This window comes from Punica granatum, chromosome 2, assembly GCF_007655135.1.
Source record: "Punica granatum isolate Tunisia-2019 chromosome 2, ASM765513v2, whole genome shotgun sequence".
Taxonomy (NCBI): Eukaryota; Viridiplantae; Streptophyta; class Magnoliopsida; order Myrtales; family Lythraceae; genus Punica; species Punica granatum.
The window spans coordinates 36,193,537-36,220,479 of record NC_045128.1 but is presented as its reverse complement, the minus strand read 5'-3'; the positions used below and the strand labels follow the sequence as shown (position 1 = coordinate 36,220,479).

The 26,943-nt window shown below is 37.7% G+C and overlaps 2 protein-coding genes across 7 annotated transcripts; both read right to left on the bottom strand.

Annotated features, from left to right (window-relative positions):
* Nucleotides 1–2,231: 2,231 nt before the first annotated feature.
* Nucleotides 2,232–6,162, bottom strand: LOC116194567 (ABC transporter G family member 11-like). The gene is made up of 9 exons (XM_031523417.1): nt 5,691–6,162; nt 5,319–5,398; nt 4,987–5,179; nt 4,586–4,875; nt 4,194–4,280; nt 3,990–4,109; nt 3,526–3,735; nt 3,230–3,316; nt 2,232–3,099 (listed from the first exon to the last, which is right to left on the bottom strand). The coding sequence occupies exons 1-9, from the start codon at nt 5,983–5,985 to the stop codon at nt 2,395–2,397; spliced, it is 2,067 nt and encodes a 688-aa protein (XP_031379277.1). The 5' UTR covers nt 5,986–6,162; the 3' UTR covers nt 2,232–2,394.
* Nucleotides 6,163–23,086: 16,924 nt separating this feature from the next.
* LOC116195523 lies at nt 23,087–26,803 on the bottom strand. Of its 6 annotated transcripts, none has more exons than XR_004154679.1 (5): nt 26,487–26,760; nt 26,073–26,121; nt 25,277–25,340; nt 24,107–24,383; nt 23,087–23,937 (listed from the first exon to the last, which is right to left on the bottom strand). XR_004154679.1 is itself a non-coding variant. In XM_031524768.1 (5 exons), exons 1-5 carry the CDS (start codon nt 26,790–26,792, stop codon nt 23,930–23,932), a joined length of 519 nt encoding a protein of 172 aa, XP_031380628.1. In that variant the 5' UTR covers nt 26,793–26,803; the 3' UTR covers nt 23,087–23,929. The 6 variants fall into 6 exon arrangements, 4 of the variants coding, with proteins under 4 accessions (XP_031380628.1, XP_031380629.1, XP_031380627.1 ...); XM_031524768.1 differs by lacking the exon at nt 26,073–26,121 and having other exon boundaries at nt 24,107–24,178; nt 24,315–24,383; nt 26,487–26,803; XR_004154678.1 differs by lacking the exon at nt 23,087–23,937 and having other exon boundaries at nt 23,957–24,178; nt 24,315–24,383; nt 26,487–26,749.
* Nucleotides 26,804–26,943: the final 140 nt, after the last annotated feature.

The following is a 26,943-nucleotide window of genomic DNA, read 5'->3' as shown; positions in this document are numbered from 1 at the left end:
AGTTCCTACAGGGTGGAGACGATGGGGGCGGTACATGGATTTTCCTTCCTTTCGTCGCATTTCGCTCAAAAGGTTGAAGGGAGATAGTGCATGCAATAGCTAACTTGATCCTCTTCCTCAGAGATCCCAAATGAGGAACCCTAGAAGAGTCGCCGGCTCCGACTAATGTCCATGTGATATATTTATTATCGTATATGAGTCAGTAAATGTGCTCACTAGCACATGAACTTTTGGCGTTTCATCACCTCCCAGCATCAGGAAACGCTCTGAACAGTCTTGACCCAAAAAAAAAAAAGGCTTTGAACAATGGCAATGGGAGCTGGTATGGGTCCAAAAATTAGGGCCCGTACAAATGTTAATATGAAAGGGAGAGGACAGATAGAAATGACGCCCACAAAAATCGGTGTCGACGATGGTAACTGGAAGACGGTGATCAGGATCATTTTATGTCATGTGAACTCAGTTTTCTTTGTTCTTGAGAAAAACCACAAATTCGTCCCTGAGATAGTCGAATTACATCAATCGGGTCCTGCTCACCAAATTTACATCACTTGGGTCCTTTGTTACATCAATTTGGTCCTCTGTCACATCAATTGGGTCATTTGCTATATCAATTGGGTCCTTTTAGGTCTGACATCAAATAAGTCCTAATATTTGATCATAAGAGAAATCTTGAAGTAAGAAGTATAGTTGTTATACATAAATAGTTGATCGAGATTTATATCGGAAAAATAATTTAAAACTAAAAACTAATTTCGTGTTGTTTCTTTGAATTTCAATTTGTATCAGAATAATCTAAAAATTTCATGAAAATTAACCTAATATAAAAAAAAGTTTCTATAAATTATTATTCTTATATATATATATATATATATAGGTTTTTTGGCCGAGAGAATTCTTTTATAATGTGATAAATCATTATAACGCCTCAAAATCTGTAATATTATACATTAAAAAAGATAAGTAAATGAAAAGTACAAAAATTCAAGTATGTCAAACGTGAACATGATTTAAGTCTTTCTTAGGCTCATAATCTATCAGATTTAACGGGAAGGGGAGGTCATAGTTACCTTTGCTTGTATTATCCTTCAAATTATAATAGAACCTGATATGGTCAACTACCTAGGGCCTTGCCTTTTGCGAGAAGAAAAATCTCCCTTTGCCTGTTCAACTCGTTCAGTAGATTATATATATATATATGTATGTATATAGAAACGGCATAACATAAACGACAATATAAACAAATAATATTATATAAACGACAATTTGATTGTGGTTAATGGTATAAGAATATATTTGCCGATAATGCAAATGGCAACTCTATAAACATTATAAACCCTCGTTAATATTGGTTTCCAACTTTATATTTTGCTACAATATTTATGAACAACAATTCGATTGCCCTAATATAAAATATTTCCTAAATAGTAGCTAATGTATACAGTATATATTATGTTGGGTTATATACAAATAATATATATTCTATTGCATAATTAATGATAAAAAATTTCCCAAATACATAAGTGATAAGTGATGACTTGGCAAAGCGAGGGAGTTTCGTTTCTTATTTTTGATGATACGGCGGCGTGAGAATTCGGCTTCGATTTTGTTTTCATATATATATATATATAGATACAAAATAGATGTCGACGGCATAAGAGTTACCATAAGAAACTCCATATTGATATATATAAATATATATATACATTAACGTCCAAATAAAATGGAAAAGTGAAGTCCTAGTAGGGATATTAACTGTTCAGATTAGTGTGTGTTTGTTTCAACTTAAAATAAAGTGTTGAAAATAAAGTTTTAAAATTTTAAATGTTAAATAACATAAGTGCTTAAATAATCAAGTTAATTTTGTTTGATGAAATACGTGGAGAGAATTTCATATTATTTGAGATTTTATTTAAACAACGCCACATAACATTATTTGCTTAAATTTTTGCCACTTTTTTTTTTAACGTTTTATAGTATTTCAAAAAAATATAACAAATAAAAGAAGTGAATCTAGGCTATTAGATTGAGAAGTGAGAAGGGAAGGGAGACAGTGATGGCCCCGATCTCGGGCCCTAACACTCAATGTCTAGGCGTGGTCACTGGCTACACCTGACATCGTTGGCAACCTCGCCTGAGATGGTGGTGCTCAACGTCGAGGGCCACCTGCTCCCTTCCCCCTCCCACTTTCTATCCCAAAGTCGAGTGAACTGATTTGCTAATCAGGTAAAAGTTGAGGAACTTCACTACAAATATGCTAGAAAGAGCTTTAAAACAAAAAAGGTAGGTCCCACTTACTTAAACTTTAAGCACTTTTTTAACAAAATCATTAAGCCAAATTTTCTTTTGTATTATCAAACAAGCCGAACTCAGCTAAAAATTAAATTTTAACAATTAATTCGAGTAACCAAACACACTCTCAGTGGAATTAAATGAAGTTGCAGGACTCGACTTAACCTGAGTGGCTTGCTTTGGCGTCACTACCATTAGAGCAGCGATTTTGGGCTTTACGATTTCGTTGAACTTGATCGAGGCAAAGAACAAGAGCCTGTAGAATACAACCATCCCTAGTATCACCCACAGATCACCCCACTTCGAATAATTCGGGTCAATCTGGAAGTAATCTCGTAAAACTTGCTCGCCTCTTACAATCTGTTGCCCCCCATTGGAATATTGGGCCTGAAATTCTAGTCCCACGTACTCGTTCTTGCAGAAACCTTGGTAGGCATACCTATGGAGGGCGATGTAGTATACCGGGTACCTCCAGAATGGTTTCGGGATGTCCTTTTGTAATCTAAAGATACCCGCACCTAAAATCATCAGTCCTTGGACTCCGGTTGCTACGATGATACCTATCAGGAAGTTCGGGACAATGCTGGCAATAACCATCATCATTCCCTCGACTGCCATTGTAATGGAGAACAACAGCAAGAGAAAGTAGAGAAAGCATCCGATGCCTCCATGCATTCCGGGAAGGTAGTATATTATTCCTCCTGGAAGAATGGTAAGCAACAAAATGTATGGAAAGGAAGAGATTGCATTGGCCACAACAAATGCACTGCTTCCATAGTGTCCATTTAATCGCTCTCTGATAAACACCTAATATCAACGAGAACAATATGAACAAGTTTTATGACGACTCTATCAGATCGAATTGATAATCGAAGAATTAGTGCGAAATCATGCTATACAAAGGCATTGTGATTGAAGTTATGGAACGGTATGGTACCTTCATGTCCTCTGCGAAAGAGGGGAAACCGCCAACAGACATGTAAGTAAAGAATGCTGATATGAACATGATCAACGATCCTCTTGCCTGGCAAATGCACATAATAAACATCGATAGTTAGTTTATATTTAGTCAGATATATGTTATGATTTTCTCATTCTCGTCGATACAGCAGACACAATATTTTAATCCATATACAATCACGTATGCCTCGTATTTCATTCAGAAAATATCTTGTCCACTTGGTATTGAACGATCTATTATTAAGGAAATTATCGGCAGGCAAGATGGCAGACCTGAATGGACTCGTAAGTATTTCCGACATCATAATATATGGTGCCCATGCTCAGAGCTATCCCAAAATAAATGACCAGGCGAAACCAGAAGTAGCCTTTGTCCCTGTACATGTTCACCGAAGATCTTCTCGTCAGGACACTGCACTGAGGGAAGAAGCTCACGTTGCTCCTTTGCTCCACTTTTAGCCTTGCATGACCATCAACAATGCCCTAAACAAAGAATGTGTTTATGGATAAATATATAGCAAAACTAAGACATTTAATTTATGGTATCAAACTTCGAAACATTACCAATTGGCCCCTTAAAATTTCGAGATGAAAATACGTACCCATGCGCGTCTGATCATTCAAGTGGATCCAAATTTATAATATCATCTATAAATGATCGAATTAACTAATAAGGGATCATAAGGAAAAGGTATAGCTAGTTTTCTCAAAATTATAACCTATATGTTATCAGTTACCTGCTTACAGATCTTGGCAACTTGTTGGATAACTTCTAGGTAGTATGCAGATGACTCATACAATGTGGTGAGAGTGTCGATAGCTTCCTCCACAGGTACTGACAGCCCATCCTCCACATCCTAATTAAGATAAATTTGGAAAACTTACATCCAGTTTCATAAAATGATGTATGTAAGAATTAATACATGACTTGTTGATCGTACCATTGCAAAATCCTTATTTATTATTTTCAGGAAATGATCGGAAGGATTCTGAAGAATCGGACAGGGGTATCCAACCGAAGCAAAAAACTGTCCAAACCAAAACATGTAAGCAGGATACGTTAATATCCTAAGCTTATTATGTGACACATAAAACAAGAGTTTCATGCGTCTAATTAACTAAATATACAAGAATATGCTTGTGCGAGTAATGAATGAATCATACACAGTCTATTATAAACCAAACCATGTACGCGAGTTAGTTTGATCCTCCTGGTGTAGGATCCAACATTGGACAGAGCTACGTGGCTATGAGCACATTGATTCAAAGACAAATATTGAACGATATCCGGTTAATCTCGCAATTCCCTAATATTCCGATGCAAAATGATTACCTCGTTTGCTGTAGAGGTAGGGCCAAAGTAAACTGTTTTACCACAAGAAAGAAGGCAGAGGCTATCAAAGAGCTGGAATACTTCACTGCTAGGCTGGTGAATGGAAGCAACGACTGTCCTTCTCGCCCCATCCTTCTTTTGATTCAACCCAGCGATCCTTTTCATGACATAATATGATGCTGCACTGTCGAGTCCACTGGTTGGCTCGTCGAGGAACAACAGCTTCGGGTGGGTCAAGATCTCTAAGCAAATGCTGACCCTTCTCTTTTGCCCGCTGCTTAGGCTGCTACCTGTATGTAAATAATATATAGCAAAAGTACTTATTACAACCTGTATATGTGAATTCTTCTTTTCTAATCACTAATGCCCCTAAGATATTTTATCTATTGCTCGATTTCTACCTACAGGTCCCCACGAGCTGCCGATTACGGTGTCCATGGCGTCTTGTAGGCCCATTTCTCGGATGGTCTCATCAGCTCTCTCTCTCTTCTCCGTGTTGGACATGGAGGCTGGGAGCTGGAGCTGTGCCGAATAGTGAACTGCTTCTCTAACAGTTAGGGTTGTGACTAACGTTTCGTCCTGCGTCACATAGGCCTGAGCACATGGCAATATGTATGTTAGGCAAGTATTGAACCCGACATCTCTTAATTTTGGGTGACAGTTTGTGCCGGTGCACCGCAACCCACAAATTATTAGTTAGTGAGTTATATATAATTGCACATATTTATCTCACCGAAGTTCCATAAGCCAAAGCTTGCTTTTGGCCATTTATAAGAATATCTCCTGTCTTCCTTACGTTCGTGCTTAATCTTCCTGAAATAGATCATCCCAAATAAATTAGGACTATCAATGCAATAGAACCAAAACTTAATTTGTTTAAGCCGCCGTTACATACTGAAGATCGGTTTGGAATCACTATGTATAAACCTATGCTGTGTTCACAGATAAATAAGTTCCCACCAGGTTATTAGGCCAATCTTCAACCTAAATAATCGATCTGATTGGCTGTGGTACCCAATTCTAGAGCTGTGGGATACAATCACTCTCAAGATAGACCGATCTTTCAAGCAAAAACATATTGACCTATTAAAGGCATTTAATATACCTGCCAAAGCATTAAGAAGAGTGGTCTTCCCACACCCGGAAGGACCCATGACGGCCAAGAGCTCGCCAGTCCGGGCATAACCCGTTAGCCCTTGAAGTATAGACTTATTAGCAGCGTCCCTTATGTTTGACACAGTAACTCGCAGGTCCTCCCAAGTTACGTTCACGCCATTCCTGGTATTTAGATCTTCACCATGTCCTGAATATTGTTTGCTTTCACCTTCATGATCGCTCCCGATCTTCGGGCTGGACCAGGATAATGAGCTTTGTTTCATAAGATTGAATACGGAGACCATTTAGGAAAATGTACAGAGAGACAGGAAGGATTGAAGCGTGTGTTCAAGGTGAAGCCTGCCCGTATATATATCTGCTTGTTACAGAAGATATTATATGTATATATATAAGCTAGATTTATTGTGCGTGTTGAAATCCAATGAATTCATTATAAGTATTAAAAGACAATGTGGGTAGTTCGCCGAAAAAAAGAAAAAAAAGACGATGTTAGAGCGATACCTTTCGGTCTAGAACATAGAGGTTATTATGAGTTCGATTATCATCAGTAAAATTTACTTATCTCTTTATTTTTCCTTCTCCATATATCTCCTTCTATATATACTCATGAAGTTTTTTTGTAACCAAAAAAAGACGCACCGAAAACAAAAATACAGGGTAAAATCAACAGGATAATGAGAGATTAATTACATATACTCCTTTTGAGATTAATTAATTCTATTGGAACTTGTGATTCACGACAACTTCCATTCAAATGACAAGATAATGACGCCTCGTTGCTGGCAGCTTGGATTCGCCGCCCAGCTGCCTTCCTTAGAAACACCGATATACAGCCACGGTACGTTTTCCTTCCCGACAAGGAAAAAGTTGTCATAACCCGTAAAGCTCTTCTAAGTTTTAAACATGTCCACTTCGGTGTTCGAGGGAGGTTGATGAGCTTAATTAGTACGTAGATGAGATCAAGAGTTCGTTTGGGAGTGCAATGAAATGTTTCATAATCACTTTTTCTTATAATCTTAAGCAGATTTGGTGTTTGGTGAGAGTTTTTGAAAAATGATTTGGGTCAAAATTGTAGTTGCAAACGTGATTTTCTCAAGCAAGTTTATAAGTGCTTATAAAACCTGCTTCTGCTTATTTTGTTTCAAATATTAATAATTGCCCCTTTGACTTTTAGCAGTTTTCAATTATTACCTCCTAAATACTCTTGTTTATTCGAAAATCAGCACTTATTTTGTAGCAAGTATACTTCAACATTTATATTTCAGCAACAACACTCCCAAATCAAGCCTAAGAAAATATAAAGGGGGACGCCATGAATTCCACTAGTGAAAACTAATGAAGCTCAATGAAACCTCTTGATTTAAGACAAAAGTAAGCGTCATTGGATTACTCCATTTCTCTCGTGTTCTTTTTTTGTTACCTAGGAAACTCAGGAGATAGATTTACATGGGAAATTCTTTGACAGGTTCCCTTAGTTTTGTTTACATGGGATCATCTCTCTAATTATGACAATCTCTGAGAATTAACCCTGATCCTGAATAATCAGCTCAACATATATACACATGTTCTTTGTCCTATTTGATTAAATTCACCCATCATCAATCAATAGAGACGACGTGCACACAATTACAGCGTGCTCCAAGATTCGCCTTACAATTAAATCCAAAATTTTTGGAATGTACGTTCTAAATTTGCAAACCCCGTGATCTTACTACATGTATAGACACACACACACATATATGTACCACCGTGGTCGATATGCCTATCAGTAAAGGGGCAGAACAAGGTCGGTCTAAAAAGTCGAGTGGAACATGACATTACGGACTCATCATCTTTTCACTTGTTGGCACTATGACAGGTCAGGTGATTGAAAAGAGGATCGAGGGACGGTGGTGATATGGCGGTTACCGACAACCGTGGTGGTTACGGAGGTTTAGCCGTTTTATGGTGAAGGGAAGAAAGAAAGAGAGGGAAAGTCCGAGCTTCGTGAGAAGAGGGGATGATTATTAGGAATTTATCGGTTAGCTGGGCTTGCTCATTTGTGAGGACCTATTTATATTAAAAGTTTGATGCAGCTCGATACTTATTAGTTCCTGTTTTTAGGCCTGTGTCCATATCGACAGGTACCCTCGTGCGTGACACGGCTTTGTTGAATGGGTGGTTGTTCTTCGAGCCACACGCAGGTTAGCAAAAATTCCATTATCAATATTTATACAGTACCCTGCCATTGCAAATTACTGAACATAATATATCTTCGATGTCGAAAGTCCTTTCCTAGTTTTATGAAATTAACACGGGTAATGTGGACTTCTGGTCGAAGATCATTGTGAAAACATGTTCGAAATTAATGTCTCAGACACTTTTGACAGCTATTCTTTTCATTGTTATTAATTTGTCCTCCGACCTTTAAGGGGGTGATTCAATTCCAACCCGTTTTCAGATATTTTCAATTGATAAACAATGAAGGAAGGGAAAAAAGAAAAACTTTGTCTTCTGCCTTAAATTCTGCTCCTTAGGGGCATCAACCCAAAATTTACGGCCCATCCTTCGTTTTTGGAGCGGAAAAGACTAATTTTTCTTAACAGTTGTCCCCATTATCGTGTTTTCGATTAGTCTGCACCGCCTTGTCAGATACCCCTTCTTTCACTAAAATTAGTTGATACTCGCGCGTTATGTGGTAACATTTTATATGACCAAAATTATATAATTAATATATATGATGTACAAATAAATATATCTATAAAGAAATTGTATGTAAGAAATTTCGTATTTCATCATATAGACATTATAAATAATACAAATAGTGAAAGAACAAATGATTATGACGATGTTAAACAAATATATTTTCTACCATATAATAATGCAAACGACATATGAATATGGAGTTAATAATCTTGTAATATTAATCGAATAAGGTTGGTCAGTGTGCCCAAACAATCCGCCTTATAGACTTGCAGGGATTTCATATGGGTTGCTGATATTAGTCGGGTAAAATCCAAATACCGCTCGTTAAGAAAAAATATATCGTAATATGTGCATCGGCGCTTGGTGAAATGAAAAACGATAAATATCGTTTCGTGAGTTACAATATGAAAAAAATTATAGTGAATAAAAAGACAACGTGAAAAAATGATTTTTCGTTTGGTATTTATAGGGAGTTTGACTGAACTTAAAAGAATGTTACTTATTTCAATGATTTCTTTCAAATTATAAGAAATTTCTTAATTTTTCAAGAAAATAATTATACATCCTTGGTACAATCAATATAAACGAATAGTAATATAATACTTCGAATGTGGCATAAATTAATATTACTAAATTCATTGAACTAGATTGAAAATTCAATTCAATATGAAACTGAAGGTTTTGTAATTTGGGTACTTGGCGCTTCTTCCTCGCACTGTCTGGCTTTATATATTATAAATACTATTATATTAAAAATAAATGTGTCACCACCTGAAAATTCGATGAAATTTTCCTAAAAGCCTTAATAATCTCAAACTTGATAAATGATTTATTTTCTAGAATATTAACCTGATAAACAATGCTATAAAACTCCCAAACTCAACTGCTTCAGCCATCTCAATAAAAAAACATCTCAAGGAAGTATAAAGATACTTCTAACACTATATCTCAACCGTCCATCATCATCGATCAACCAAAATTTCCAGCTATTCCTCGCGTAAATCCAAACGAACTAAACAAAATCTTCCAGACGTAATGTATTTACAAGAATTCTATACAACATTTTAAACCTCTAAGATAAAAAGTCTAACTAGAAAGTTCTCCAAACTTATTCCGGATGTCAAAAAGTGATTCTCCTATGCAGCTAGATTAATTCCAAACTCATATGAAAAGTAATATGTAGAGTGTGAGCTGTATCTCAGCAAGCAGAAATTCTAAGACAAAAAATGAATTGTATAATATATATGGATTATAAAAATTCAAACATATGTAAATCATCCAACAACAACATTTAAGAAATAATTTAAGATAACATTATTAATATATTAATATAAATATTATTTTATGTGCTAATACTTTCCAAACTCAATTCATACCACAAACACAACCACATTTCAAATTCAACTCTTGCAACCACTCAGTACCATAATAACTCATGATAGATAAAGAACCATAGGGCAATATCACGTCCATCAACACACACATTTCCAGATCACAACGAATTAAACGACCTCAATAATCATTAAGATAACTTCATTGGACAACCTCGATGCAGACAAGTAACATAGTCATAGGGTCGCATTTTCTCGTGACAGAGTTAAGATGGTACTGGGACCCCTCGCATCTCATCAATCTCAATTCCTCATATCAATTCTCATAAGCGGGGGCTGCCAATTATCCTCCAGCAATAGGAGTCTAGGCATCCTTTTTTATATCCCTTCGGATCAGCGGTCTAGGCGTCTGTTTTATATTTAGCTGGATTAGTAGTCTAAATATCATTTTTTATATCGCGTCGAATCAGCGGTCTAAGCGTTCGTTTTATATTCCGCCAGATCAACGACCGATCATACCCTTATTTCTATTCCGCTGACTCTAGCGGTCCTATGGCTATATATATATATTTATATATAAAAAGCAACATCAGCAAGATATCAATCTCATTACAACCATACCCACCCTTTAATATCACAATAACTCCAAACATATACCATCATATGCTTATACTACTGCATCAAAGTCCATCACTTACCTTATTTGCATATAACTAATTCATACACTTCATACACTTATTTACCAGATAAAGCTCTTAAATTAATGACATGCCTCTTAAAAAATCACATACCTCCAAGCAAACAAATTATAACACAAGAAGCAATATCTCCAAATCTTGTTAGTCTTCCAATTCCGATTAATTGAATCATCTCCACAATTCTTTTAATAAATATATATATATATATATACATATACATACATATATTTATTGACTTATGTACGTCATTCCACAATGGAATAAAATACTCACCGACGATTCCCAAAAATATATAGTTCACCGAATTGGCCTTTAGAATGCATAGTTTCGATCTCCTCTATCCCTATCGATTTCAAGCATGACTGAACGAGTTATATATCATCGTTACCATTCACATGACAAGCCATACTCCAAATTGACCTTAAAAATAAAAAAATATAATCATTTAGACCCGAATGGACAGTAAGTTATATATGCAATTGAACATTTTCAAGTATCACTCATACAACTAAAATAATTTATATACGGTAGGAGCCACATTCTTCTTCACAAGATAACCAGTCTCATTTCGTAACATGATACACCTAAAATCCTATAAATTTACCTAAGCTAAAATAATAATAATAATAATCCAAGGTTTAATAGCGCAACTAAAACTGCTCTAAAGAAATGCTTTTCTTCTTTCTTCCACACTCCCCCGCTCTTCCTCCAATGGTCTCCAATCTCTCTCTCTCTCCCCCTCCCTCCCTCTCTCTCTCTCTCTCTCTTTTATCCCGATCAGCTCAGCAAAATCAGCCCCCAATTTGAGCAAAAACATATTATATTCAATGCAGGAGGCGGTGGAACTTATGGGCTGAAGGAAAATTTGATTAAGGGCCTTGTGGGCTAAGAGGTCTTCTCCCAAACTAAATTAATAAGCCCGCGTATGTACATATAAATACTCTTATATGCATGTGTATCCATTATGTCGGGTTTCACAAAAAACTAAAATCCATGTACTGGCTGTTTCGTGGGGTGCTGGCGTTTGTTATTTAAGATGCTCGAATAATGATTGATGAGCAGACGACTGATCGGCTCGGTCTTTGGCCTGCCCCAGAGTTTTGGCTTCTTCTTGGAGGTTCGAAACCGGGCCAGGACAGTTATCATCATAAGATAGAACATTAAAAAAATTTCAAATAAAAATTTAATTAGAGATCGAATTCCAATTATACGTTAACATGAGAATGGAAGTCTACCAATTTCAAGGGAGATGATAGAAAACGACTTTGTTCTCTTTTCTAATGGCATAGGACTTAGGAGGTATAGCAATTACGTTAACAACTCAGGAGGACAGGGCCTTGCAGGAAAACTAAAGTCTCTTGATGCCCAGAGAAGATGATAAGTTTCGGTTCTTTATCCGATTTGCGCTAGCTCCTTTGGAGCTTCACCAATCTTCAGGAAAAAAGAAGCCACTTCTTTGAGTATATAATCCGTGACGTTTCCCTCCTCCTAGACTATCTTTAATCTGAGTACATGTCATAAGTTAATAACATGGATAATGTAATCGTAAAAAACGTAGACAAACACACATGCTTCGTGGATGTCCTCCTTCGCCGTCTCAGTCTCTCGAAATTAATGATATCGATGCCGTGGTAGGTGGGAGACTCGAGAGAGTGATGAACTAAGCCATATTCCAATCCTGGTGAAAGATGACCAACTGCCAACTTTCCGAACCCCCCAGAGATGTAATTTCTTCCTGCTACTAATTGATACCGGGGCGTCGTGCTCCATCCGTGGATCCAATATCTTTTGCTACTAAAGACCTAACAGATTCACGTTTTGCGGATCTAAATCAATTATCAGTTCCCATAGTACAACTAATAGAGAATTCAATACTGAGATCTACTAGCTAGCTAGCATACTTCTTCCTTCTTATAGAGATCGATGGATATCATCCTTAATCACTATGCCCAGACAAATGTATCTCTTCTGCAGTGGTCTATATCTAGTGGTAGCCTCAACCAAGAATTTCAAATGGAGCAAAACCTGCTAATTAAGTATTATCTCATGCCAAGATTTGCTACAGATTGCCCCAGTCAAGATATTGGCATAACGTGTTGTCCAGATATATGTGCTCTAGCGACCGAATCAATCTCTAGAAGGGCAGAGTACGAATACAAATCAAGTTCTTTAAGAACAAATCAAGTTCTTTACACCAATGACAAGCTTTTCTTGCACATGAACTTAAAAATTGGATATAACTTTCCTGATTATAATTTAGGATGTGGAGGGAGGTCAAGAAGTATCGATGGAGGAACCTATCGACACGCTTACGAGATTGTATAAGTCATCTACATACTACCTGGAAGTCATCCAACAAGTTGTCGAGATCTGTGAGCTGGTAGTATATATATAGGTTAATAAAACTAAACGTTTTCTTTCCAGGCTTAGAGATTAACTTAGTAACTTATAGATAATAATAGGGAAAAATATATTTTTTGGTCCTATAAGTTTGACGTTCAGTCAATTTTGGTCCTATAAGATTTAAAACTACTGAATTAGTCCTACACGTTTGTCCGTGAGACAATATCGATCCTATAAGTTTTGAAAAAGATATTTTTGATCCTATAAAATGACTTTCAATTAAAATGTGGTCCTATAAGTTTTGAAAAAAAAAGGCATGTTTGGTCTTATAAGTCACGAAATGGACCAAAATTGCCTTACGAAATAAACGTATAGGATTAATTCGGCACTTTTAAAACTTGGAGGATCAAATTGACCGAATGCTAAACTTATAGGACCAAAACTGTCTTTTTCCGGTAATAATAATAATAGTCCACAATTTTGATCCACCTCACGGAGCAGACACCTCTCTTTTCTCAGAAAGTTGAATGGGCAATACGAAACATTTCAGAGGGCCAAGCCGAACATGCGACCTAGGATTAGTCACAGCTAATACCTGAGAACATTGGGGGTATCATTGAGAAAAGAAAGTTTCAAAATTCCGTATGGGTATGGGACAAGTATCTAAGGGATCAGATAATTCTCAAAAGTAAGAAGATATATATAACGTAATTGACGACAAAAATTCATTACACATTCTGATTGTTTGTATAGGGAATCGAGGGTCATGGAAGACTATAAGTGGAGCAAAGGTGCAAGGTGAGCATCTTAACTCAGTGTTCTGTCCTGACAAGAAGATCTTCACAGGGATAAAGGCTACTACTTGTTTCACCTGGCGATCCAACTCGCGGTAGCTCTGAGCACAGGCACCCAATATTATGATCTTGGATACACTTCTGAGTCGATTTAGGTCCGCCCTGTTTCATGCAGAGGATTCCTTTCATTGAAGCCGGGAAGTATAAATAATATATATACCAACCAATAACGTAATGAGGTGACTATAGGAATGAAATTAATTATCTCTGTTTTCACAAGAAGTTCTTAATTGGGTCATGATTTTATCAGATATGGCAGGTCATTATACAACACCAAGTTTCATTCAGTCTGCAGTTAATCTATATATTCTCCGTCAGATAATATATATGTATGATTTTTATGTTCTCCCACTGAAGTCATTGAGTCATGTTATCTCAGGCAAGAGGATCATTGATCATGTTCATATCCGCATTCCTAAATTACATGGCAGTAGGAGGTCTCCCTTCTTTTGTGGAGGACATGAAGGTACCATATGATTTGATTTTCACTCGATCAAAGACGACTCCAGGAAATCGTACTTAGAGAGCGATCGTTCATACTTCAATTTCCCTAATTTTTCGAAGTTTAGTTTTACAATTGGCGTACCTTGTTCTTACTTATTTTAAATCGGGTGTTCATTACTGAGCGATTGAATGGACACTGGAACCAGCGCATTTGTTGTGGCCAATGCAATCTCTTCCATTCCATACCTTTGTTGCTTATAGTTGCTCCAGCCGCGATAATGTATTACCTTCCCGGAATGCACAGAGGCATCGGATGCTTCCTGTACTTTCTCTTGTTACTGTTTGCCAGCATGATTGTGGTCAAGGGCCAGATGATGGTTGTAGCCAGCATTGCCCCGAACTTTTTGATGGGTATTATCATTGGCTCTGGAGTCCAAGGCTCGATGATTGTAGAAGGAGGCATCCAAAGGACATCCCGAAACCATTTTTGAAGTATCCAATATATTACATCGCCCTCCATAGGTACACCTATCAAGGGTTCTGCAAGAATGAGTTCAAGGGACTAGAATTTGAGGTCCGGCTCAATGGCGGGCAACAAATGGTGGGTGGCAAACAAGTTTTACGAGATTATTTCCAGATCGACAAGAGCTATTCGAAGTGGGTCGATCTATGCATACTGCTAGGGTGATTGTTTTGTATAGGCTCTTGTTCTTTGCCATTGTCAAGTTGAACAAATTGCGAAGCCCAAAATTGTTGCTGTTATGGCAGTGACACCAAACCAAGCCATTCAGGTTATGGAGATTCCAGCAGCCTAATTTAATTCCACTAAGCTGAATGATACATTAATATAATATCCATAACAGGACTTATATATGTTAAGCTCATCCCATTTTTCATTTGGATTTACATCTGTAATAGGGACTGATACAGCTAGCAATTGCTTTCGGTAACTTTCATGACAAACTTTATAATTAATATCTTTTCTCTATCAATATACACCTATCGTCATAATCTTGTACCTCGAATCGACAGAAAATCTTATTTTGATTGTTTTCTTTTTTGGTGGAACTCATTTTGATTTAATGGCTTTTGCCTTTCATAAGTCGAGAGGGTATACTAGGACCCACATCCACTCCTGTACGATCAGATAGTTATGAATATTATTAGAATTATGGTCCAACGTGCAAATGATGGAATGCTTTCACTTCTTGCCATCTGTGACTAGTCCACAATAGACAGGACGATTCATTAACTGAGATCGGACGCAAAGCGCCACTGCACTAAACTTATACCAATGTGAGACCCGGCATTGGTTTTACTGAACATGCATATATATATATATATATATACATACACATACATACATACCTACCTAAACTTATATACGCATACTAGATACCACATATTTATGTGGCTGAGCATTACACAATTAAAAAAAAAAAGAAAGAAATTGGCATGGACCCCACGTGGTCCAACCTTCTTCCCCCACAGCAATTTTTTTTCACCGCCATTGACTTGTTCCTTTTCTTTTCTTATTCTATTTCTGCTGGAATGCTCGAAAAAAAAGAAATAGAGAAGAAACAGAGCATTAGAGAACAATAGAGAACAGAGAGAAAGAGAGAGGGAGAACCTGCCATTGACGACCTTCTCGAGCTCCGTCGAGCTTGTTCGTGTTTCTCTTTTTTACCTCGTGAGCTTCTAATTGATTCCCTAACTTCTGGCCATTGCTGATTGGATGTTTTCTTGCTTGTTCTTGCTGGTTTGACCTTGTTTTGATGACGAAGAGCAATTAGGTGATGGAAAATATATATATATATATATATATATATAATAGAACTCGGTTCCATGATTCCTTTGTATTGAGTTTATGATGATTTCTCATCTTAATTCTCCTCCTTTAGTCTTCTTTGAACTCCTTCAACATCAAACAATTAAAGATTTCCGTTTATAGAAACTGTTTCTATGAGAAGTGATGCAAAAATTAATGTTTTTGTGATTTCTAAAACTGATATTCAGCCTAGTAAGTGAGTCATAGATGTTAAATGGGAACAAGACAGCAAAGGGAGGTGAGAATACGTAGCAAGAGGAAGTGAAAGAGTGCTTTGTTGGTTTCGGCTCTAGATGAATAGTAATAGTGGATGAATTGTCTTCTTATTCTTTTTCGGTAATCAGTTCTTTAATTTATTTCTTCTCCTCAGCCAATTCTCGTGGGAAATTAGCTGATTCTGGGCTTGAGAAAATCCAGCTTCTGTTTGTTTTTATTCCTTTATGGTTAGCCACATTTAAGATTGAAATTGAGCTTGAATCCAGTTAGTTATTGATGTGTTGGGTGGTTATGCGGACAGGCATATGAGAGCTAGTGATTGGGGGTTGGGATAGTTGTTAATTTCCTCTTGATGTGATAATTGAGCATGACTTGATAGGAGTTACGCTTAGATATCATATGGAATTAAGATGCTGTTTAGATTATGAAGTGAAGAATTAAAATTGTTTTCTAATCGTCCATTTCAGTTGTTGGGGTAATAAATATTCTTAGCCACCTGAAGTCTCATTTCTATGCTTTATTATGCTTTCATCGAGTGATTTCGATGTATTATTTGATATGGACAGATTTAGATTGAGATAAATGAGTATATACATATACATATTCATACTTGATTTTTCTAACCGTGTTTATAATTTATAGGAACCGAAGAGACCGAGAGTATACACCCGGAAGGCTCGACTTGGTGAGTTATCATTTTGGGGGTTTTTGTGAGTATTTTTATTCCACTATAGAATGAAACTAAATCTTAAACTAATTATATAAATGCTTGCTTGATTGAAATAAGTTGAATGAGGATAGTATCAGGATTTCAAGGAGTTATTATAAATGAATTCGGTTGATTGCGATGTGGTGAAATTATTGTTTGTAGCCATGGGACCGCTGATCCGGCGGGATATAAAAATGGACGCCTAGACCGCTGATCCGGCGGGATATAAAAATGGACGCCTAGACCGCTGATCCGGTGGGATACAAAATGGACGCCTAGACTCTTACTGCCGGAGGATAATAGGCAGCCCCCGCTTATGAGAAATGAAATGAGGAGTTTGTGGATATGAGTGTGGGGTCACGGTACCGTGGAACTCTGTCGCAAGGATTGCGACCCTATGGCTACTATTGCTTGTTGCTTAGAATGATTGTTTGAATTAGGTGATATTGAATTGGTCGATAAGTGAAGGTTTCAGGCTGGAAATTTGATACATATACCACTAACAGTTTTAAAATATATGATATTACTATAACGGTATTGTGAATGCATAAATAAGTCTGATACTTCGTTCTATTGTGGAATTTAATATTCATTGAGATGCAGCTCACCCCCTGCATATATTTTTCCAGATGAGCTAGGAGCCAGACTAACTGCACAAGATATCTTTTTGGACAACGGGGATCAGTGCGGAGGATCTTTTTGCAGTAGGGCCCACTCCTAGTATAAGTAGTAAGTTCTTGTAGAATGTTATGATTAAGTTACGACTTGAACTTTTGTTTAGTTGGGTTAGTGATGTGGTTGAGGAAAGAAAACATGCTCGAGAGATGTATATGTTTATTAGAACCTACTGAATTGGTCATTTGTTTTTGGAAGATGTGGAAAGCAGGTTTCATATAAAAAGTTTATGTGATATTGGATATTGAGGGTATACAGAGGAAACTCTGCTGAATTTTCAGGTCGTGACATTTTTGGTATCAGAGCAAAGGTTATAGGATTCTGTAGACTTAGTGTGCCTGATCCCCGTTCTTTTTATTAGTTACGGTCCCAAGACAGGATATATCTTATAATTGTGTCTGTTAAATGCTTGATTAACTTGTGTTTTGCTTAGGAAAATTAGCAATGGGACCCAAGCGTGTGGGTCGGGGTCGCCATGGGTACCGTACAGTCGAGGATTTAGCTGATCCGAATGCACTACAGCCCATGACAGAAGATCAAGTATCTCAAGCTCCTCAAGAGGCCGCTACAGCTCCCATTGAACAAGATCCACCGATCCACCAAACACTAGCAGCAATGACTCGTCTAGTTGAGCAGCAAGCGCAGTTAATTAAGCAACAAATGGCTTTCTTCTAGAGGCAAGCAGCACAACCGGGTATGTCTACATCTCAGATGGAGCTACAATTGACGTCATATGAAAGGTTCAGGAAGTATGGTCCATCTAATTTTTCGGGAAGTGTTGATCCCATAGAAGCGGAGAATTGGATAACTGGAATGGAGAGGATTTTCTCAATCATGGAGGTTTCAGACACCTAACATGTGGCACTTGCGTCTTTTATGCTAGAAGGGGATGTTCGGTACTGGTGGGAGGCCACCCAGAGGCGACTAGACCCGAACTCCTTACATGCTATCACTTGGTTCGAGTTCACACAAGCATTTTATAACAAGTACTTTACAGCCTCTTTTCGGCGTACCAAGGAGCGGAAATTTTTGAATTTGAAGTAGGGGGAACTTGGTGTAGCCAAATATGAATTGAAATTTACCAAGTTGTCACGTTTCGCCCCTACCTTGGTAAGTGATGAGACCTCCAAATGCAATAGGTTCTTGGATGGATTGAATCTCAACATTAGGTTGCGCCTTTCAGTTTTGGAAATCCCGACATTTTCTGACCTGTATAATAAAGCTATTATCACTGAAGAGGATTTACGAGAGGAGGTGGCTCAGAGGGAACAATGTAGTAACCAGCCCAGTAGCTCGGGATTAGTGAAATCCTACCGACCACCAAAAAGTGGTGGATTCACTCAGAGCTTCTTTGAGAGCAAGAAAACTTCTCAAAGGGGTCCATCATCATCTTATTGTTCAGGAGGTGCATTTAGTTAGACTGAACAGAAACGTGGTCGAGCTAATATCACAAGAAGCCAGAATTGTCAGGTTTGTGGGCGTGTTCACTCTGGTGTTTGTCGTGTCCAATCTGGAGAATGTTATTATTGCGGACAACTTGGTCACTTAAGAAACAACTGTCCTGAGCTCCAGAGTGGAATAACAACTTGTTTTCGATGCGGTATGAGAGGACATATGGCACGAAATTGTACGCAGCCCTTCCTATCAGTAGTTAGCAGTTCTAGTGTGGGCAATAGGCCATCTCAAGTGAGAGGACCTGGACAGGTGAGCAGTAATCAAAGTCTATAAAGCCGAGGGGGTGGATCAATGGTGAGCTCAGCGGGCCAGGCTAATAGACCAATGACGCAGGGTAAAGTGTTCACCTTAACGAAGCGAGATGCAGATGCTAATCCTACCGTAGTGATGGGTACGTTAAATCTCTTTAATAGACCTACACATGTACTTATAGATCTTGGTTCTATTCATTCATACATCTCATTGTCATATATTATGCATTCTGATAGACCACCAGAATCATTCGATAGTAGTATGTCTATAGCTACACCAACTAGGGAGAGTGTAATGGTAGATGAGTTATATCGGGGATGTATGTTACAGTTAGGAGATAGGGAGATGTTAGTAGACTTAATACCCTTAAGTATTCAGGATTTTGATGTTATCCTCAGGATGGATTGGCTTGCCTCTCACCAAGCTTATGTGGAATGTTACAAGAAAGAGGTAGTTTTCCGATTGCTAGATGAGCTTGAATTCAATTTTTGTGGAGATCAGTGGAGTGTTCCGTCTAAGTTCATATCCTTCCTCAAGGCAAGTAAACTACTGAAAAAGGGGTGTGAAGCGTACTTGGCACATGTAGTTGCTACTGAAGTTGACTCATCGAAGCTTAGCGAAATTCCAGTGGTCTGTGAGTTTCCGGATGTCTTCCCTAACGAATTGCCTGGTCTCCCTTCGGATAGAGAGTTTGAATTTACTATAGAGTTAGAGCCCGGTATTGCCCCGATTTCTCGCGCACCATATCGTATGGCCCCGTCAGAGCTCAAGGAATTGAAAGTTCAGCTGCAAGAATTATTAGAAAAGGGATTTATCAGGCCTAGTGTATCTCCCTGGGGTGCTCCAGTTTTGTTTGTGAAGAAGAAGGATGGTTCGCTTAGATTGTGTATAGATTATCGGCAGTTGAATAGGGTCATAGTGCGCAATAAATATCCTTTGCCCCGAATAGATGACTTGTTTGATTAGCTCCGAGGTGCCACTGTCTTCTCGAAGATCGACCTTAGATCGGGATACCACCAGTTGAAGATAAAGGATTCTGATGTGCCCAAGACTGCATTTCGCACTCAGCATGGACATTATGAATTTCTTATGATGCCTTTTTGGGTTAACAAATGCTCCTGCAGCTTTTATGGATTTAATGAAAAGAGTCTTCCAACCATATCTTGATCAGTTTGTGGTAGTTTTTATCGATGATATATTGGTATACTCAAGAAACAGGGATGAGCATGAAGAACATCTTCGAGTCGTGTTGCAGATTTTGAGGCAGAGAAAACTTTATGCCATGTCTGGTAAATGCGAGTTTTTGTTAGATCAAGTGGGATTCCTCGGGCATGTGACTTCAGGTGATGGTGTATCAGTGGATCCTACGAAGATTGAAGTTATTTTGAATTGGAGTCATCCTACAAGTGTAACAGATGTGAGGAGTTTTTTTGGATTAGTTGGTTATTATCGAAGATTTGTGGAAGGATTTTCCCTTATTACTGCCCCTTTGACTCGGTTAACGCGGAAGAGTGTGAAGTTTGAGTGGACAGATAAGTGTGAGCAAAGTGTCCAGGAGTTGAAGAAAAGATGGACTACTGCCCCAGTGCTTGTTATTCCGTCTATTGATGAGGGGTTTGTGATCTATAGTGATGCATTAAATCAAGGCTTAGGCTGCGTATTAATGCAAAAACGACATAGTGGTGGCATATCGGTTGGCTCTACCCCTGAACTATCATGTATTCATAACGTGTTTCATGTCTCAATGTTGCACAAGTATATGCCAGACCCGTCCCATGTTCTGCGTTATCAACAGGTGGAGCTAAATGAAGACTTGACATATGAAGAAGAGCCAGTGGAGATTTTAGATAGGAAAGAGCAGGTTTTTCGAACGAAGAGAATTCCATTAGTGAAGGTGTTGGTTGTGGAGGAGTCATTTGAGAGAAGAAGCCACTCGGGAACCTGAGGATTCCATGAGAGTTAAATATCCATTTCTTTTTCCAATATCAGGTAAACAATTTCGATGAAGCAATTTTTATTTGTGGGGGAGGTTGTGAGACCCGGCATTGATTTTACTAAACATGCATATATATATATATATACATACATACATACATACCTACCTAAACTTATATACGCATACTAGATACCACATATTTATGTGGCTGAGCATTACACAATAAAAAAAAAAAAGAAAGAAATTGGCATGGACCCCTCGTGGTCCAACCTTCTTCCCCCACAGCAATTTTTTTTTCACCGCCATTGACTTGTTCCTTTTCTTTTCTTATTCTATTTCTGCTGGAATGCTCGAAAAAAAAGAAATAGAGAAGAAACAGAGCATTCGTCGTGGCCAATGCAATCTCTTCCATTCCATACATTCTGTTTCTTTCAGTTGTTTCAGGAACGATAATATACTACCTCACCGGGATGCATGAGGGCATCGGATGCTTTCTGTACTTTCTCGGGCTGCTGTTTACCAGCATGATGGCGGTCGAGGGCATGATGATGGTTATTGCCAGCATTGTCCCGAACTTCCTGATGGGTATCATCGCTGCAACCGGAGTCCAAGGCCTGATGATTTTAGGAGCTGGCATCTATAGATTGCCAAAGGACATCCCGAAACCATTCTGGAAGTATCCGATATACTACATCGCCCTCCATAGGTACGCCTACCAAGGGTTATGCAAGAATGAGTTTGAGGGTCTAGAAATTTCAGATCCAACTCGATGGCACAGGGCAACACATGGTAGGCGGCAAGCAGATTCTACGAGATTACTTCCAGATTGAGAGTTATTCGAAGTGGGTAGATCTGTGGGTACTGTTGGGAATGCTTGTTTTTTACAGGCTCTTGTTCTTTGCAATTATCAAGTTGAACGAAATTGTAAAGCCCAAAATGGCTGCTCTTATGGCAGTGAGACCAAAGCAAGCTACTCAAGTTATGGAGAGTCCTGCACCCTAATTTGATTCCTGTAAGCTGAAAGATAAGTTAATATCAATAACAGGACTTAATTGTAATTCTATTTTTTAGTTGCATTAAGATCTTTTATATAGTTCGATGGCATTGCTTACTGTAACTTAATCTCACGTCGAATGTAACTAATAATTACTTTTTGTCAATTCTCCATCAATATGCGCTTATCAACTTGCTTCTAGAAAGGCTTATATCAACATAATTCCGGAGCATGATTTGACACAAAATCATATATTGACTCAACGGATTTTCCCGGGGAACCTACATTCTCAAGGCGGGGCCTGATCATGCGTGCTCACTCTACCATGTATATACGTTGTATATCATGGGAAGGATTGATGTGATATGAGAAATTGAATTCGCTGTAATAGGAAAGGGCATAAATTCCTTCCATTATATTTTCAGTCATTCTCGAAATACAACCAATAAGTTCTCGCCTATCATCATTTTTCAGGAACGGGGAAAATTCAAAATCCTTCTAGCTAGCCAATGATGCAATTAATATTTCATTTTAAAATTATTTTTATTAATTATTTTTAATTTTTGGAGGAAATGGAGCCGAAGCCCAACTAAATTTAATTATATATAATTAAATATAAATTTAATTATGGGTTTCTTCCTCTCTCGTCGCCGGGGAGCTAGCAGCAACTCGGCTTCTATATAAAACATCACCGAGAACAGGGCCATACCGTGCCTCGGGGACATTGAGTCAGTTGTCGGCGCCTGCATCGACTGCATCTTATTTACATTTTGTGAAACCCGACATTATGGATACACAAGCCTATACGAGTATTTATATGTTCAGTTACGTCTCCTACGATCAAGAACAGTTTAAATATATTCTTACAGAACCACTCCGTCACTCATATTCTTATTCTTTAAGAATGAAGCATTCAAAATATTTTATGAACTTTATTCTAATAAATATAGACAATATATGAATAATAGAATAAACTTCATTGTCATAAAAGGAATTATCCAAAATACATAAACCGGCTCTAGGATATATCACTAACACTAACATCAATTAATAGCAGGAAGAAGTTACATCTCTGGGGGTTTGGGAAAGTGGCAGTTGGTCATCTCTCACCAGATAGGGATATGGCTTAGTTCATCACTCTCTCTCACCTACCACAGCATCGAAATCATTAATGTCGAGAGACTGAGACGGTGAAGGAGGACATCCACGAAGAACATCGTGTTATTAACTTATGAGATGTACTCAGATTAAAGAGAATCTAGGAGGAGGGAAACGTCACGGATTATATACTCAAAGAAGTGGCTTCTTTTTTCCTGAAGATTGGTGAAGCTCCAAGAAGAAGCCGAAACTCTGGGGCAGGCCAAAGACCGAGCCGATCAGTCGTCTGCTCCAAGAATTAATATTGCTACAGTAAAGCAGTCACAACGCCTTTTTTCTTTTTAATAACATAACGCTAGTAACTGAAGGATACTGTATAGCATGCAAATCATGCTATAATTGATAAATTTATGACGTACATATACCGTCCTAATATGCCTTTGGTAGATATTCATGAATGAATAGTTTGGAGCTTTTGTCGTCGGAAAGAGTATATAATGCGATTCTAAATCACATATATTTGGAAAAGGTAGACAAACACACAAGCTTCGATGATGAGGTCTCTCTTCTTCTTCTCCATCTCAGTCACATAGCACGTTAATAATTTTGATGGGTTGATAGGTTTGGGAGAGTAATGAAAGAAGGCTAGCTTTACTCCTAGCCTTTGCGAAATGGTTGAGCTCTCCTCGTGCTTCATCCGCAAATCCTGACTAATTTGCTGCAAAAGACCGTAAGAATTAATATTTCACATTCCGTGGACCCCAACCAGCTTTTATTTCTCATAGTACGGTTCTCGGGACAATTCAGTGATCTACTGCCTATTGTATTTCTTAGTAGGTAGGTCGTTTAATGTATGCATTGATGCTTAGCATCCCTCATCAATATACCTGGACAAGGGTACATCTCTTCGGCGCATATGTCACGACCCGATATTTCAGCAGAATTTTTCCTAAACTGCCCTATATATATATATATATACACACACATTCCAAGAGAGCCACATCACTAAACCAACTAAACAAAAGTTTCAGATCATAACGTATTCAAATACAATCTATACAAAAAGAACTAGTACCAAATAACTAACGTCCCTACCTAGTCCTCCGAGCTGATCCCTGATGTGCAAGAAGTTCTCCTGTGCTGCTAGTCTAACTCCTAGCTCATCTGAAAAATATATGCAAGGTGTGAGCTGCATCTCAGTGAATACTATATTACAAAGTAAAATGAATTAATATTCATTAATAAATATATTTTTAAACGACTAAATGTTCATATAGATAATACTAGTATACCCAAATCTGTCATTTAATTCACCGACACTGCATGATATACATTATCCACAAATACTTACTATCTTGATTCTTAAACAATCAATCATATTTATAACCATATAATAATAGTAGAATTATCCATTAACTCAGCACCACTTAACATACATACACTGACTATATCCAGTTCTAACAAGCAACACGGCTTTCACAGAACTTCTTTAGACAACCTCAACAATCATCACATCTATAGTAATCAGACTAGACAAACAATATACAACACAATCAATCAATATAGCCATAGGGTTGCATTTCCTCGCAACAGAATTGTGACGGTACCGCGACCCTGCACATCAAATAATTTATTTGCATGTCCTCATAAACATATCTCATAAGCGGGGACTACCCATTATCCTTCGGCAATAGGAGTCTAGGCGTCCATTTTGTATCCGGCCGGATCAGCGGTCTAGGCATCCTATTTATATACCGCCGGATAAATAGTAATATCACAAGCATAATCAATTGCAACCATGTCATCTCACCTCATATATTCATACCAAATTCTTATTCCTAAATTATCACAATATCATCACATATCTCATACACAATTAATATACACAATCACACCACATATCTCAAGTCAACATGAAACATAAGAGGGCAATATCTCTCAAATCATTTCACACAACATGGAAAGACCGATTTTTTAATCTCTATCTGGCACAATATTCTTCTTAAATAATTTATATATCTGTAATACATCCTTTCACAAGGGAATAAAGTGCTCACCGAATACCAAAAAATATTTCATTGGGTCGATTCTTCGAGGTGCAAAGCTCAGTCTCTGTAACCCCTATTAATTATAAGCATAAAAATCAGATAGCACAAAATGCAATAGCTTAAATATACATATTGGTAATATTAGATTTTTCATTCCAAAAGAGAACCAACATTAACACTTCCTTACTTGAGTCTAGCTCTATTCGCCCTCTGGTCATCAATCAACGTGAATTAATGAAACATAACCTCCTTGACCTCCCAAGAGCTTTACAAAACACTTTACATAAAATCCTAGGGAAAACCATTCACTAGCCTCAATATTTTAACTTACGCATTCATCCTATCATCATTTATCATTTAAGAAGTTCCTCACTTCCAATTAAATTCACGTGTCGTGCATATATAAAAACCAACGGCTAGCAATACTAGAGAATCAGAAATAATGCCCAACATCATCATCTTTTTCCAGCACCATTAACACTTGATTCAAAGTTCTGATTTAAATTCCCCTTTTAATTTCCCCCAATTTAACAATTCAACTATGCCGTGCTCCTCAATTCACCAAGGAAAAGACACAATTGAATAAAATGTGTCCTCAAAACTCAAAACTCAATAACCTATACCCAATGCGTCAATAATCAAAATGGGTATATCATAAATCCGCCATATGTTCTGAAATCTTGACCCAAACCACTCATCCTTCAATAAACCAATTCATACGAATATCAATTGAGCTCAGCTATACCTACACATATCACAGTAGCATAATGGTCTAAATTTTAACAGAACTCAGACTACCACATACCTCTACCTGGAACCATTGTCACTGTACCCTCTCTCTCACAAAACTTGCACTACAAAACGGTAAAGGGCATGCACAGTAATTAGTAACACCACAATTCATTGCTACTACAGTTATCGTAAACTAAGTCAAAACCTTAACACTGAAATGAACAGAATCAAAAGATAATACAGTCTGAGCAGACCTCCTTCCCTTACTATTTTTTTCATCACCACTAAAATAATCCTAATGACATTGATAAGAACCTTCACACTGGACATATGTACAGAAAATTGAAAGCTTAGTAGCCAAATATTAAGAATAGAAGCACAAACCTCATGGAGCAGAATCTTATACTATCCCAGAGGTTTATTTGAGAAGACAATAGCAACAATTGCAACTAATCCTTATAAAACAGAAATCCACTTAAATTTTTACCCGAAAATTTAGCTCCTCCTCCGTTTTCTTTGCTCCGACAAGAACCTTCCTTCTCTCCCATAAACCCCAACCCGAGCTCTCAATCGAGCACACGTTCTTCCTTTGTTCTACTCCATATTCTTCCGATTCCCTCTGCTCCATCTCGGTTTCATAGTCCCCCCCTCTCTCTCTCTCGTGCTCTGTTTCCCTTCGACTTTCCCAGTTCAAAACAGAGAAGAGAATGAAAAAGAAAATAGAGAAAGAACGGGTGAGATGAAATGAAAGGCGGTGGAAATGGGGGAAGAATTTGGGCCACGTGGAGCCCATGCCTCCATCCCTTTTTTTGTTTTGTTTTTTTATATATAACATATGTGTGTATATATATATATATAAAAGTATGTGAGTGTATGTGTATGTGTGCTATTTGACATTAAAAAAAAAACAAAATATATCAGGTCTCACAGCATAGGTGGTCCAG